Source organism: Adiantum capillus-veneris, chromosome 10, assembly GCF_014529385.1.
Source record: "Adiantum capillus-veneris isolate H3 chromosome 10, ASM1452938v2, whole genome shotgun sequence".
In the NCBI taxonomy this organism is placed as follows: domain Eukaryota; kingdom Viridiplantae; phylum Streptophyta; class Polypodiopsida; order Polypodiales; family Pteridaceae; genus Adiantum; species Adiantum capillus-veneris.
Window position 1 is genome coordinate 25,752,748 of NC_140940.1, and position 15,920 is coordinate 25,768,667.

The window sequence follows — 15,920 nt, forward strand, 5'->3', positions numbered from 1 at the left end:
CTGCGCAAGATGTCAGACAATGGATCGATTTTCAGCTTGAACGGCAAAGCTTTCCGTGGCGTTTACTTCGGGGCACATGGATTTTATGAAGTTTTGCTCGTAGATACAGAAGCCAGAAATCTTTTCCTTCAAATGCCTCCCCTCTTTTTTAATACGCAAATGACGCATGTCCTACCGTGGGCCCTCACTAAAGATTATCAAAGTCTTATTCGTCACAAATGCCCGGTGTGGGTGGAAATTGTTGATTTTCCTCGTACGTGGAGACATTTCTTGCCATTGTTGACCGCGCACCTTGGTAAGGTGATTTGCCCCCCGAAATTGGATGCAAATACCAACAGGTCTTGCATTCTTTGGACTCTAACAAACAAACCCCTGAAGGAATTATGTTGATTCAGGAGATCCATGGGTGGGCAAGTGCCCCTTAAACTTAAATGGGATAAATTTGTGAATTCCTGCTTCCGATGTGGCAAATTCAGTCATATGCAATCTGAATGTCCGGGGTCTTACAACCCCCTCTTTCCGTTGTTCCTTCGTCCAATTCTATCCCTGCACGTAAACCTACACGTGAAGTTAAGCAGAATGGAGCCTCTACTGCTAAGGTGATTCCAAATGTGGAAAAAGGGAAAGGCACGGCACCGCAACTCATTGATTCTGACTGCTGCGAAAGGCAAAAATGTTGGACCTATTGATGTTAACTCATGGGTGGTGTGTAAAAAGTCAGTGAAGATTCGCACCCCACTCTTCTTCTCGTAATTATGTTCCTCTTATTAATGCCAACAAGAATGCATCGTTTAAGAAACTTCCTTGAAATAACAATCGCATGTTGATTGACGCATCGGAAAAAGCGATGCACTCTTACAAAGATGTACTCCTTGGTGAGACTTCCACTTCGCATGTGAATCTTGTGGACACGTTTCCTGCATTGACTCAGAGGCTGGGTCCTCGTATGGATGTAGTGGATGGAGACGTGTCTATGGGCACCTGAACTTGCTTCCTATGTTTGTTGCCTCTTGTACATATGATTCCTAATGCAAAGTCACAATAAATGCTGGCTCACATGCATATTGATTTGAATTTTGGATGCTACAAGGTATCACTTTATCATGAGGGTACAAAGTGTTATTTGTGACTATGGCACGCATTATATGCAGCACACTCGGGTAAATATTGTTGATGCGAAACAGGTTTGTCAACAACAGCAAGAATTGGCTGATTTGCGATCACTATCTGACTCTGAAATGGTGGAGTTATGTGAAGCTTATGTGTGTATTTAGCAAAATGATAAGCAGAAAATTGCTAAATGGCAGACACATGCACGTCAACAGGCTTTTATGGATAAAGGTTGTGCTTTTGAAGCAATTTTTTAAGCATCTGCATCATACAAGGGTCTCTCAAATCAATTAAGCGGGTTATGCTTCTCTCGGGTGCTTGGACTTCTTTGAAGCAGGAACTTGCTGATGTTATGGTTTCACATTATCGTCAGGTGTTTGTTGCTCCATTTCAGCCATCTTCAGTTGCTTGCCAAGCGCGTCAATTGTTGCTTTCTTATGTTCATCCACCGATCCTGTCTTCGCAGGCTGCACAATGCCTTGAGGATCCTTCACTGATTCTGAATTCCATGGTGCTTTGCTTTTTTTTTTTTTTTTTGAAAAATCAGGGCTGTATATTACTGAGTACAATATAATCCCCAGTGGATGTCAAAATAGCCTATCATGTGGGGTGTACAAGCTGAATGTAAGGTTGAGAGCCACTATAGTGACAACTCGACTAGAACAATGTAATGGTGATCTGTATGATGAGAGGAGGAGAAACCACTGAGGAGGTGCATAATGCCATGTAATCTGTCCACCTGTAAGTGTAAAGAAGAGTGGAGATCGGGCCCAACGCCGAAGAAAGGCAAATCGACGAGCCTCAGCTGCTCTAAATGTACCTGAGGAAGAATCCCACTGCCAAATGAGGGTGTGAATGATGTCCAGCCAAATGGTAGTGAGGGTATCCGATAGGAGCTGTGGAACCGCACTGAGAATGTGAAGACAACGAGCTCTCCAAACATTCCATAGTGCAATGCTAGTGACGACTGAGAAGATTTCATCACGTGTCTGAGGATCCCCCTGCCAAGCAATCTGTGGTAACATAGCCAAAGTCCCTCGCCGATAACCAGTCGGGGAAAGCATAAGAGCTGGATCGGTGTTTGAGCCCTCGTAGAAAAGATGCGGTCCGGGCATCGGCATCAACCAGGAGACAGATCCCCAAGTGAGAAATCCATGCTGAACACCAGCTCTGCTAAGTCAAAAGCAAACTGCGAGCCACACTACCTGAGAAGACGAGCATGACCAAAGACAGTGTGCAGGTGACTCAGGTAGGTGCAAAGAACAGCGAGTACATAACGGGTCATGACCCATAGAAGCTAACCAAGTCCCAACTGGAAGTCCTGCATGTGCAATCATCCATAAGAAAAAGGAAATACGACGAGCCACATGTAGATCCCAGATAGCTGACCAAAATTGCTGTAGATAGGCATGGGAGAGACCTGAATGTAACCAGAAACGCATACGAGTGGGCTGCTCTGGGTGTTGTCTCATCAATGCAAATCGTCCAATTCTGACTGTGTACTCAAAGAATGATACATGTGTACCGGTGGGGTTAGAGTGAGGCCAATGCCACTCTCCTGGGTCCCAATAAAGCTGAGATAGGGCACGACCCTCCAACACCCAAAGCCTCCAAAGTGCAGCATCAGCGGAAGCGAAATGGGGGTCAACACAACGACGCTTCCCGCAGGAGCCAACTACACGTATTGCCTCCCATCGAGCGCCGGGGTAGACAAGATGCGGAGAGGTGGTAGCATATGTCAATCTAGCATGCATCCCCGGAGAGTAGTCAGGATCAACTGTGAACAGCATGGTTTCTAAACGAACTAATAAGAGAGTGCTCTGAGCAAGTCCCCAAAGAGTTGGTCTAACGGTAAGGCTTTGGCCTCTCAACCTACGGGTTGTGGGTTCAAATCCCCTGTTGGGTCACACTCTAGAGGGACACCTTGTGCTCACCTGGTGTTCACGTTGCTAGGGCTCTTGCCCTTGGACACTCGAGTGCATCCTCCTCCTGGGGTGGGTCACCCGAGGAGGAGGTTCCTAGCTGGTTGCTACGAGTTCTCTCCGTCGTTCCCAGCATGTGGTGCATCAATTAGGTGGCCATGGTGATGCCTACGCGTGGCTCTTGCCCGATGGTACGCGGCCCTTGCCCGACCATGTAACATGGCTAATATTTGGAAGGGATAAGGACCTCCCCCTGTGGGCCCTCTGGTGTGTCGAAAAAAAAAAGAGTGCTCTGAGCAAAGAGTCCTTCCCAGCCACAATGTGGAGGCATCTGAACCCTGCCTCGCATGACTGCATCCCAGTGTGAAGGAATGGCAGAGTCAATCTCAAGCAATCTGTCTCTTGCCCGCGACCAATGTCATAATGTTCTGCCACAAAATCTGCACCCAGCATACGTGTCTCATGAAACAACCGCATAGAGGCAGCAGGGCCAGTGTCCCAAGCAGCCCAATCAATGTGAGTCCTCTCTCCAAGCTGACGGGGTGGATTAACCGAAGAATCAAGGACTGCATCATTCCAAATGAGAGGCTGTCGCTCAATCTCCTCACGGCATGAGGGAGGTGAGCGTATGATAGCTCATTGCATGGATACCCAAATCTGAAGGAGCGATCGGATGAAGGGTGAGAGAGTGCTGGTGCAGAAGGGGACATCCGTAAAGAGAAAACGATACCCTGTTCGCCAAGTATGGCCATCTCTAGTGCCGAGGCGTGGAGTCGTTGTGGAAAGAGCGGCCTGAAGAAGCATTTTCAAAGGTTCTTGGCCGGGAAAAAGACCCCGAACAATAAGCTTGGTAAGAAGGGCGCGGCTCTGTAATTCTGGATCAATAATGCCAAGTCCACCCGCTGACCTAGGGCGAATAATCGTGGACCAGCGAACTCGAGCACGAGTATCAGTAGTCCCATCTGTGCCACTCCATAAAAAGTTCCGCACGAGTCTACGGAGCTGAGCTATCACACCAGCATGTGCTTTGCTTACATTGGGCCAATGGAGATCTCCCAGTTGGGATGGACTAACTGTGGAACTCTTTCTCTCTTTTTGGGATGCTCTTAAACAACACATGCTTTTCATGTTAAATGCAGCATGGGAGAAACAAGATCTGCCATTATCATGGAAAGAGGGTTTACTTAAGTTGTTACCCAAACAAGCGCTTTGCGAGCAATTCTCTCATTGGCGGCCCATAACTTTGATGCCAGTGGTTTACAAGATATTGGCTAAAATGTTGGTGCATCGAATTAAGGACCATCTGTTTATAGGACTTTATCAAGCTCAGTATGGTTTCATTCCTCGTCGTCAAATTATGGAAAATTTGGCTAATGTTATCATTGGCTTAGAGTAAGCTAAGTACACGCAGCAGGGTGTGCTGGTCATGCAAGTTGATATTGAAAAGGCCTTTGACACTATGCAATGGGACTTCATTGCTGCCACAGTGAGGTGTCTAAGGTTCGGTCATAAATTGGCCAATGTGGTTTATTTCTTGTATGCTTGTAGTACGTCTTCCGGGATCTTGGAAGGTAAATTGACAGAATTGTGGCCACTTGGTTGTTCGGTTAGGCAAGGTTGTCCCCTCAGCGCTTTGCTGTATGCTATTGCCACTCACCCCTTGTTGATGTATCTTGATCACTTGACCTTTGCGGAGCATCTTCATGGTTTGAAGTTACCCTAGGGTCATACCTTTGTTGGGCAAGCTTATGCAGATGACTCATTGTTTATGCCTCGCAATCAGCAGAGTGTTGTTCAAGTGATTATGAAAGCTTTCGAATTGTATGCGTTTGCAGCTAGTCTTAGAGTCAACTTTCGTTAATCGAAGCTTCTGCCACTTCATTCATGTGATTGGCATACTCTATTGTGGCCATGTCAGAAGACGAGCACCACGTGCCAATAGAAAAGAACAGACTGAAAAGACTTTTAGCACTTCAATAACAACTAAACTAAAAGAAAGAGAGAGCACACACGACATGGAGTGGCGGAATTCCACCCCAGAGAGTATTGGCCCCAAACCTTGGTGCCCCTTTCGGTATTTCTTTATATTACTTGAACTCAATACAAGGCCGGTACTCGCGCTCTACACCTTCTCACCGAAGTGTGCCAGAGACTGAGCCCTTTGCACATATTAAGAGGCCCTTGAACTCAAAAGCAATTACATGAAAAGCAGTAAACTCAAAAGCATCTGGTCCAAAAGCCGCCAACGCAAAAGCACGAAAATCTATACAGCTACCACGTCATCATCTACCAACGCGAATTCCGCAAATCTGTATAGCCAGCCACGTCATCAGCGTAAAACCCGGCATCCGTACTGATTGCCACGTCATCAATTTTTACGCTATTTTTTGTGTGTGTGAGGGTCCAACCTTATTTGATTGCCTTTATGTCACTTGGGCCCCATCCAACAGGGACGAGGTCCCATAAGTTGGTGGGAACTCTTCTTTAAAAAAAATAGGCCACTCGGCAAGACTTTGCAAGTTAGTAAAACTTCTTTTGTTGTTTCCACTTCTTCACTTAGAGTTCAGGCCCCTCGGCGAGGATCTGCAGTTTGGCTTTGTTCTTCAATGGCTTGATAGGTCAGCAGTTTGTGACCTCCCCCTTTCTTCAAACAAAGTAATCGTCCGTTCTTCAGTGGCTTGACACGTTAGCAGTTTGTGACATCCCCCCTTCTTGAAAGAAAGTAATCATCCGCGATTATAGCATATCTATAAAACAACTCAAGCTAGCTCAAAAATTTCCGAGGGACAATCCGAGGGACAATCAGTTTTCTCATACCAAATCGGAGCTCTTGATTTCCTAGGTCGTTGGCTTCCCAGAAGAATCAAATCCAATAAGGAGTCTCATTCCAGAGCGGAACTCTTGATATCCTCGATCGGTGACTTCCTAGAAGTATCTCATCCAAAAAGGAATATTGAGTGGTTGGCACATCACAATGCAACACCAATGCTCACATATGCATGTTAGAAGACATAGAAACATAAAGCCGTCGATGAACACTCCTCCCGCACAACCTAACAAAGTCCGGGCCGGGAGATATTCAACAATTTCCTCATCACCCCTCCCGCATAACCGAAAAAAATAACCACAAGGGTCGGGGCCATGAGTATGTGCAAGCATTCTCAAACATCATTTCTCACTACTCTACCCGGAAGTAAATCACCGAACATTGAAACTAATATTCAAACCAGAGTCAAACGATCCAAATCGGCACCAAGACAGGCTCAAAACAAATACCATCCATTTCAAACAAACTCCAAACAGGATCACCAAACAAGTTCTCAAACAAAATTTACACTTAAAAAGTAATCTCGACATCAATCGAGCTCGCAATTCGACTTGCTTTCCATTCTGAAACCTGCACCAACAATTAGGGTTAGATTCCTTTCAAAAGGTTGTAGCCGACCGCCGTTGCATGGTCCACCAGCTCTTGGATAGAGAGTGTTCCTCTGGCGGCGATGGTAGTCCCAAGACATAGTAAATCACACTGGACCTCCAAGGTTATGAGCTCAAGAAGAGACACCTAGTGAGAGATGTTGAGAAATTTCAAGTTATAATCTGCTAGGGTTTCCATGGCAAGCATTTTAGGTACCCCACTCTGCCAGAAGTTGCACTCCCAAGGAAGATGTCAGAAACCATACAACTTCGGGCAAAAAATTTCTTTAAAGCTTGCCAAGTCCTTGGAGTGCGCGTCTTGGTAGCTATAGACGTCCACCACTGCATGGCACTGCATCTGAGAAAAACAACAGCTTGAAATAAATCTTGGATCCTTCTCTTGCAAGTGATCTTTATGGCTTATGCCCTATAAGACATAGCGATGATAAGAGGAGCGCGCCCGATGCGCGATGAAGTAAGGGTGGGAGTGGCTAATAAGTCCAGGGTCGGGGCACGAATATAAAACTTTGGAAGCACCACAGTGCTCTATCTGCTCTTTGGTAGGACCCGTATGCTTTCAGAAAAGCACACGCCTGAAGCTCTGATACCATTGTCATAAGACGGGCACCATGTGCCAATAGAAAAGAACAAAGTGAACAGACTTTTAGCACTTCAATAACAACTAAACTCAAAGAAAGAGCAAGCACACGCGATACGGAGTGGCGGAATTCCACCCCAGAGAGTATTGGCCCCAAACCTTGGCGCTCCCTTTCGGTATTTCTTTATATTACATGAACTCAATACAATGTCGGTACTCGCGCTATGCACCTTCTCACTGAAGCATGGCAGAGACGGAGCCCTATGCACATATTTAAAGGCCCTTGGCCTCAAAAGCAATTACATGAAAAGTAGTAAACTCAAAAGCATCTAATCCAAAAGTTACCAGTGCAAAAGCATGAAAATCCGTACAGCTACCACCTCATCATTTGCCAACTCGAATTCCACAAATCTGTATAGCCAGCCATGTCATCAGCGTAAAACGCGAGCGTCCGTACTGACTGCCACGTCATCAATTTTAATGCTATTTTTTGTGTGTGTGAGGGTCCAGCCTTATATGAATGCCTTTATGTCACTTGGGTCCCATCAGACGGGGACGAGGTCCCATAAGTTGGTGGGAACTCTTCTTTTAGAAAAATAGGCCACTCGACAAGACTTTGGAAGTTAGTAAAACTTCTTTTGCTGTTTCTGCTTCTTCACTTAGAGTTTAGGTCCCTCGGCAGGGATCTGCAGGTTGGCTCCGTTCTTCAATGGCTTGACAGGTCCGCAATTTGTGACATGCCCCCTTCATCAAACAAAGTAATTGTCCGTTCTTTAGTGGCTTGAAAGTTGACACGTCAACAATTTGTGACATCCCCCCTTCTTGAAAGAAAGTAATCGTCCGCGATTATAGCATATCTATAAAACAACTCAAGCTAGCTCAAAAATTTCCGAGGGACAATCCGAGGGACAATCAGTTTTCTCATACCAAATCGGAGCTCTTGATTTCCTAGGTCGTTGGCTTCCCAAAAGAATCAAATCCAATAAGGAGTCTCATTCCAGAGCGAAACTCTTGATATCCTCGGTCATTGACTTCCTAGAAGTATCTCATCCAAAAAGGAATATTGAGTGGTTGGCACATCACAATGCAACACCAATGCTCACATATGTATGTTACAAGACATAGAAACATAAAGCCGCCGACGAACACTCCTCCTGCATAACCTAACAAAGTCCGGGCCGGGAGATATTCAACAATTTCCTCATCACCCCTCCCGCATAACCTAACAAGGTCCACGCCGGGAGATATAGAGGCCTTTTATAACCAAACGGCCCCCACACCGCAGCATGCATCATTTGGAGATGCTGAGAGTAACCACTGCTCAGACTTCTTAATACTCCTTCCACATAACCATCCAGGTTTGGACCGAGAGTAACTATAACAATATTTTTCAAGCATTCAGTACTCCCCCCGCAAATAACCACAAGGGTCACGGCCATGAGTATGTGCAAGCATTCTCGAATATCATTTCTCACCACTCCACCCGGGAGTAAATCAGCGAATATTGAAACCGGTATTCAAACCAGAGTCAAACAATTCAAATCGGCATGTCGGATTTGCGGAAAGCTCGAGTATGTATACAACTTAATGACAAGCGGAAACTTGATAAATGGTAAACGTGTGCTCGTCAACGGGTGTTTGTGGACAAGGCTTTGCTTTTCAAAACAATTTTTTAAGCATATGCATCACTCGAGGATTTCCCACGACATTAAGCGTGTAAAGCTTCCTTCAGGTACTTGGACGTCCTCCAAGCAGGAGCTTGCGGATGCTATGGTCTTGCATTATAGACATGTGTTTGCTACTCCACCTCGGCCATCTAGAGGAGTTTGTGAAGCGCGGAAGATGTTGCTCTCTCATATACAACCAATTATTTCTTCTCACGATGCGCAATGCCTTGAGGAAACCTCTCAATTGCATTGTGCATTGCTTGCATTGGGCCGATGGCAATCCCCTGGCTAGGAAGCGGTTACGGTGTTCTTCCTTCCTCTCCTTTGGGAAGATTCTAAAAGAGCCTTTGCTTTTCATGATGAATGCGGATTGGGAGAAACAAGAATTGCCAATTTCAAGGAAAGAGGGTTTGCTTAAATTGTTGCCTAAACATGCACTATGCGAGCATTTTTCTCATTGGCGCCCTATTACTATGATGCCTTTTGTTTATAAAATATTGGTTAAGTTACTGGTGAATCAGATTAAAGATCATCTTCTTACTGGAATTCATCAGGTTCAGTATGATTTCATACCTCATCGTAAAATCACTAACAACTCAGCTAATATTATGATTGGCATGGAGTATGCAAAGTACACGCAGTAGGATGTACTTGTAATGCAAGTTGACATTGAGAAGGCTTTTGACACTATGCAGTGGGACTACATTGCTGCTACGATGAGGTGTCTTGGCTTTGGTCCTAAATTAGCCAATCTAGTTTATTTCTTGTATGCTCGCAGTTCATCTTCAGGGATCCTTGAAGGGATAATGACGGAATCTTGGCCACTTGGTTGTTCCGTTAGGCAGGACTGCCCCCTTAGTGCACTCTTGTATGCTATTACCACACACCCTTTGCTGATGCATCTCAATCATCTGACTTCTGTTGGTCGTCTTCACAGTTTGCAGATGCCATCGGGCCATAGCTTCGTTGGGCAAGCCTATGCTGATGACTCTTTGTTTATGCCTCACAATTGCTAGGCTCATGTTCAAGCGATTATGGACGCTTTGGAGATGTAAGGGCTTGCGAATGGTCTTAGAGTTAACTTTCGCAAATCCAAGCTTCTTCCGGTGAATCCCTCTGATTGGCATGCTTTGTTGTGGCCAAGAGAGATTGTTCCTCCGAATGTAATTATCAAAGCACTCCCAATTGGATGAAATATCTCGCACAATCAAAAGGTGAAATGGATTATGCAACGCTTGAACATTCACTTGCATTACTAGAAATTATCCACATGGCCATTACATGTTCGTTTGCGGATTGTGCGAGTATCTCTATGGCTTATGTTCATTTCTTTTTGCCATTGTTACATTGGTCTCGCCATTGTCTCACTTCTCTTATGTCATCTATTTTGTCTCATTTGTGGCAAACTCATGCTTATAAAAAAGGCCTACATTTGATGTCGATGGAGAAACTTTGAACTCCCAAATGCTTTAGTGGTCTTAATATTTTGGACTTGCATCGGCATGTTATTGCCAGAAAAGCCATGTTGTTGCCAGCTCTTGTGCAACAATCTCAGCCTTGGGTTCTTATAATTGCCTCGTTGTGTCAGTATCTTGTTACTTCTTCCTTTGGTCATTGGCAACCTTCTCTCTGGGTCGTGTTTGGCAAGATGGAAGGATACATTCTTGAATGCCCACTTTCTTCCAATTTGCTTTCTGCTTAGAAAGAGGTCACAATCCATTTATCATGGCATGGTAGACAACAAAGGGAAGGGAACTCGCTTCGACTCGAGAGTCATCATTGGAGCCTGGCATTCCCTCGTACTTTGGTTTATTGTTCGCCTTGCCAGGCATACTTTCTCTCTTGTCGTGACCTTCAAGTGGTTGCAGGTGTGGTTGATGACGCGGGTTACACTTTCCAGTTTCCCCTTGTTGCTCAATGTTTTGGATTGGGCATGCATTATCGTCAGCTCTGATTGGTTTTTTCAGGACACGCCCTTTGAGGCGATGTAGGCTAGGAAGGTGTATGCTCTTCTTCTACCACGGCCTTGGATGGCAGATCATTGTAATGCCTTATGGTCAATGCACAAGTCAGATATTGGTGGAAGAAGCCACTCTCTGCTCTCTGGAAGAGCCACTTGCCTTTGAAGGAACGATTGTTTCTCTGGGGATGCTTGCTTGGAGTTCTCCTAGTGGGCTCGTTTCTCAGTGCACGTCGTATCTGCTCTTCTTGGTGTGTTCGCTGCTCTACTGCGGAAGAAACAGTGGTACACCTGCTTTGGGATTGTAGCATTACTAGAGATTTTCTTCGCCGCATAGCAGCTTGTCTGCGAATCCGCTTCCCTCTGTGGTCTTCCACAAATAGTTTTGGGTGTTCGGCATTCTCCGGCCTTCCTTACAGCGATTTGCGGTCTTCTTTATGTGGGTCAGATTTTGGGCTTATTGGACTCTGCGACATCAACGCAACGGCTGTATGTGTCTTCAATTCGACTCGGATCCTTTTCGGTTGTTGAAGCTTTCCCTTCGGCAATCTTTACGTTTTGCATGGGAGGTTGGTGATATCACCCTGGAGATGCACCAGCTTTCCTATGGATGTTTCTAGCCCTCTTCCACAGATGAACACTTTCGTGTTTGGGTTTAAGTACATAATCTTTTCTCTAAGTTTTCCTCGACTTGAGGTTTCCCACTTGTAAATTAATCCCAAGATTTACACAAAAAAAAGTGTGTGTGTGTGTGTCTGTGTGTGGAGTAAGTTTTTGCGTATTTTGTGTTCTTCATGCTCTTAAGACTAGCTTTTGGGTGAGTGAGTGGGTTTACTCATACTTCCAAAAATCTTCACGGAAATTAGATAAGCACCATGTGCATATGTTTAGGTCGACTATGTTCCTTTAGGTCATTTTGAGCTCTTTTCACAACCTAAATGTAGTCTAATCTCATGGTCTTTTCATCCAACATGAGAGTGCCAGTCGCTTGGCATAAGACCCTCACCATCCAAAGAGAGATAAAACACGAACGCGCATCCCAAGCGCTTAATGCAAACCACATGACCAAGCATGACATTGTATCCCCCTCTACATTTAGTTATCCTCTTTTCATGGTATAGATAATCAGTATAAGAATTTTAACTACCTCAAGAAGTGCATCTGAACCCATGGCTTCACAAGCATCTTGATGGTACAATACTACCTGCAAGAATGCACACAAAAATTGTAAAATTTTGATTTCATAAATTTGCTACATAACTAAATAAAAGATGTTATTCATGCCACCAGATTATGCGTAGATAAAAGCAAAAATTCTGTTCAAGAGATATAAACTAACACATTTTTATAAAGGAGACAGGGAATTGAGTTGAGCTATCGGTCACTTTGAAGAATGAGAGCACCTAAACACTAAGGATGTGTTTCTTCAATATCAATCCTTTTCGGCATCTCACTTGAGGCATTTCATCCTTTTCTGACATCGGTATAGAGCTTGGTCTTTATTATGTGAAAAGCAAAGAGATACAGACTTGAACCAATACACAATAATTCACCTAAATCTGGAGTACTCTAAACAACCATGCACATGCTTCTCAATATCCCACAAGCGAAGTTAACTTGGCCACAAACATTGCTTTTGTGTTTAAAAAAGAACTAAAAACATTTTACAAAGTCCACAGTCAACCATATCTACGCCGTCTGGACCTTAACCCGAAAGATCTTAATTCAAATACACTTCACATTTAGTATGCAGGTACTTCAACTATCAGGTTGTATCTAATCAATAAATTCTGTTTATAAGATGTATTGTCCACATAATACCAGCTAAAAAGTTAAGTTTGGTACCTCTAGCAAGTTAGCAATAGAACCTTCATGGAGAATTGTAAGACTCAATGCTACGGTGGAGCTCTCTGATGAAATTTCCTTGATAATTTCTGAAAATATCTTCTCCATCCAAACCTGGATCCCAAAAAAGGGAAGTAAGGAATAGATGCATAGACAACTTTTATAACACTGCATGAAATCTAAGGTTGACTCAACTTTACCAGGTCAAAGTCAATGCTACCACATAGAAGCGAGCATGATCATCCAACAAAGCACATAGAAAGCAACTTCCACATTACGACATTGCATGACAATGCAAGTGACAAACCATAATCCAACTTGGGCTCATCTTCTCGGCAATTAACTACCTTTGTTGCTGAGACTATTTTAAGAAAAGACAGGTTACTGCGAATAATAAACTCAATCAAAGATAGCTGGAGAAGATTTTGCACTGATAAAGCATCGTTGATAATTCTAATATCAAGTGTGGATCTTCACCGAACTCCTTTGCCCACCCAGTAGTTTGTGTGCATCTCAACTGGTGGTTTCCAGCTAATTAGAAGGAAATCTTTCCCAGCCCCAGCATCAATGTTAATCTCAACTGCTGCCTTTTTAGTTAAGTGGAAGCAACTCCACCATAGTAACGTGGGACACGTCCCTAACAACTGGGACGGGGAGCAGGTGATAAGAATATTGTTTCCACTAGAGAGGCGGTCAAAACAATGGGGTAGTGTTGGGACGAGGGGAACTGGAGGACAGTGGGGGCGGGAAGCGGAAAGATGGGTGTCCCATGCTACTATGAACTCCACAGCTTTAAACATACACATGCTTCTCTGTCAAAGTGCAAAAGTACAAGCAGCAGTAGAAGCAAGGAGGAACAAAAATATTGCATCCCCCGAAATTATTTCAAAAAATTTGCCTACAAGCTGCAACGAGCATAACAAGAAATAATAAAATGACAAGCACATTTTTTAAATGTTGTTCTTCACAAAGCAGACATGCATATTAATACCTCAACCACCAAAAGTTCATGGACCAAAATTCCGAACTTATCAAAAGAAATCAATGCCTGAAAAATAAGCAAAACTAATGAGTCTTATCTTCGGAAAACTTTTAAAAACATACTTATAATATCCATAAATTTGGATTCTGGAAACTATCAAGTAGACACATGAAAAGGGCTACATTTCTTAAGAAGAAAATTCCCTTTCAGTACCAAGAAGTGGATAACTGGATCGAGCTCCTTGCTGCCTGCTCCCACCACACCCCCCCCCCCCAATCATTTCCTCTCCCACTGCAGCTCGGGCTGCCCGTGTTTCATTCCGCACGCTGCCCCTTGCCCCTGTTCCTGCGCCCTCGCTGCCCAGCCCGCACCCTGCCCTCAGCCCTCTTCCTCACTCCCCGGCTTCCATTCTCCTTTCGCCTTCCGCCTGCCTGTAGGCTGTTTTCTTTCAGCCTGTTGGTAATCGCCTCGACGCCACGCCCTTCTCTTTTCAGCAGCAGACACAGAATGGCGGCCTCTGCTCCATCTTAGAGGGACTCCACAGAAGCCCCCTCGCCCGACACCGCGGAGTTGGCCCTTCGACTTTCTCTTTCACCAGAAGAGCAAGCAAGCTTGATAGCCGAGGTGGAACGCTTACAAGCCACCTCGGTTATTTGCAAGATCATTGGCACTCGACCCAATCGAGGCGAGGTTCGGGATTTACTTCAAGCCCTACTTCTCTCCGATGTGGGCAAGATCACCGATGTCCAGATTCTTGGGAGAGGGTATTACCAGATAGAGTTTGAGTCTCCAGAGATGACCACCAAGGTGATAACGATGAGCCCGCTCGGCATCCGAGTAGCTCGAGCTTACTTCAGACGATGGCATCATGGTTTCGACACTACTACAGATGTGATTGAGGAGGAGGCCGACTTGCCTATTTCGGTCTGCTTTGAGGCCTAAGGAGAGAGTATCTCCCTCTACTTCCTAGGATTGGTTCCATGCTCGGGACGGTTCTAGAATCACCGCGCATTGCAGCTTCCGTTGTGGCCAAGGCCGTAGGTCACTGAGATGCCTCTCGATGGAAGGGGAACTCATGGCACCGCTTCCCAATGCTAGTCCACTCCTGTCTGGTCTGTTGCATCTGCTCCTCAACCATGGACTGTCTGGATGCTGCTCCTGCATCCTCTGTAAGGAAGCAATGCCCCCTCGAAGACGTTTCTCATCCTCCCTAGCTGCAGCCATACGAGTTGCAGACTCCTTAAGGAAGAAGTGACTAAGCTCTGCCAGTCCAGAGGCCACTCTACCTGCAAGGGAGTCTTGCGTGTCCAGACTCTCAGTCCAAAGTGCCTCCACCCGCTCTCTAAGCGTTGGATCCAGCAAGATCCGCTTGGGGATGCGTAGCATTGCACTATCTGTCACTGTGAGAATCACCGTCGTATGGTTGGAAAAAGTAGTCCCTGCAAGGATGCAGACAGATCTCCCCATGTCACAAATGTGGTCATTGGCGTAGAAGCGATCTATCCTAGATAGATTCACTCCTCCTACCCTGTGATCAGAGTAAGAGAAAGACAAGATGTTTGGGAGTTTTACAAAACCTGAGTGCTGCCAAACATTAGAAACCCTCATAGTCATACATAGTTGCTCCCAAGATGCCAGCTCAGACCCGTGCACCATAGCATGGCCACCTCCGATCTTGTCAGAGCGGTCCTCCAACATGTTGAAGTCCCCCCCCAACACACCACTGATCTGCATGCGGCAAAGACTCAACAACATGAGACCAAAACTCTCCTCGTGAACTTGCCACATTGGGCGCATATATGTTCAGGAAACCCATGAGGCAACCCTGAACCTGCAAAGTAATCAACTGGGTGACCGAGTTACTAGGGAGTTTTTTGAGACAGTGGGGCCACGCCATGCATACACCAGTGTTAGTCAATTGAGGAGACCAGACGGATCAGTTGCTTCAGAGCCCCAGGATATGCGTGCAGTTGCTCCTGACTTCTACCGCGATCTGTTGTCAGTTGAGACTCAGTCAGAGAGCCAGGATGCACGCAGGGAGCAAGTTTGGGCACAGATGCCTTGCCTTGTTACCGAGGAGATACGACAAAGACTTGAGCTTCCCCTCCACCTAGAGAAGCTCCATGAGGCCCTAGCATTCCCCCGTGGTAGTTGTCAAGGGGAGGATGGTTTGACCCCCAGTTTTTTCTTGGAGTACTGGGACTTGCTTAGTTCAAATCTTTGCAACGCTTTTCGGTACGTTTTGCACACTGGCAAGATGCCTGAATGCATGAGTGAGAGTTTGATCTACCTGATCCCCATGGAGGGTGGATCCTTGGATGAGATTCGACAGTGGCGACCCATTACCATCCTCAACTCATCCTACAAAATTCTAGCAAAGGCTCTGAGTTTGAGGATACAGCCACTTTGAGGATCCAGCCAC

The 15,920-nt window shown here is 45.4% G+C and overlaps 1 protein-coding gene across 13 annotated transcripts in view; it reads right to left on the reverse strand.

Annotated features, from left to right (window-relative positions):
• Positions 1-15,920, reverse strand: part of LOC147448570 (uncharacterized) — a 294,875-nt gene that overhangs the window by 161,139 nt on the left and 117,816 nt on the right. For 10 of the 13 annotated variants that reach the window (XR_015189365.1, XM_086521155.1, XM_086521154.1 and 7 more), the window contains 3 exons: positions 13,508-13,564; positions 12,517-12,630; positions 11,819-11,875 (listed from right to left, as the gene is read on the reverse strand). Coding sequence is in view for 12 of the 13 variants with exons in the window: in XM_086521155.1 (XP_086377281.1) it covers positions 11,819-11,875; positions 12,517-12,630; positions 13,508-13,564 (228 nt within the window). In the remaining variant the exon portion in view is untranslated. The remainder of the gene's footprint in view (positions 1-11,818; positions 11,876-12,516; positions 12,631-13,507; positions 13,565-15,920) is intronic. The other 3 variants (XM_086521148.1, XM_086521147.1, XM_086521144.1) reach the window with 1 other exon arrangement.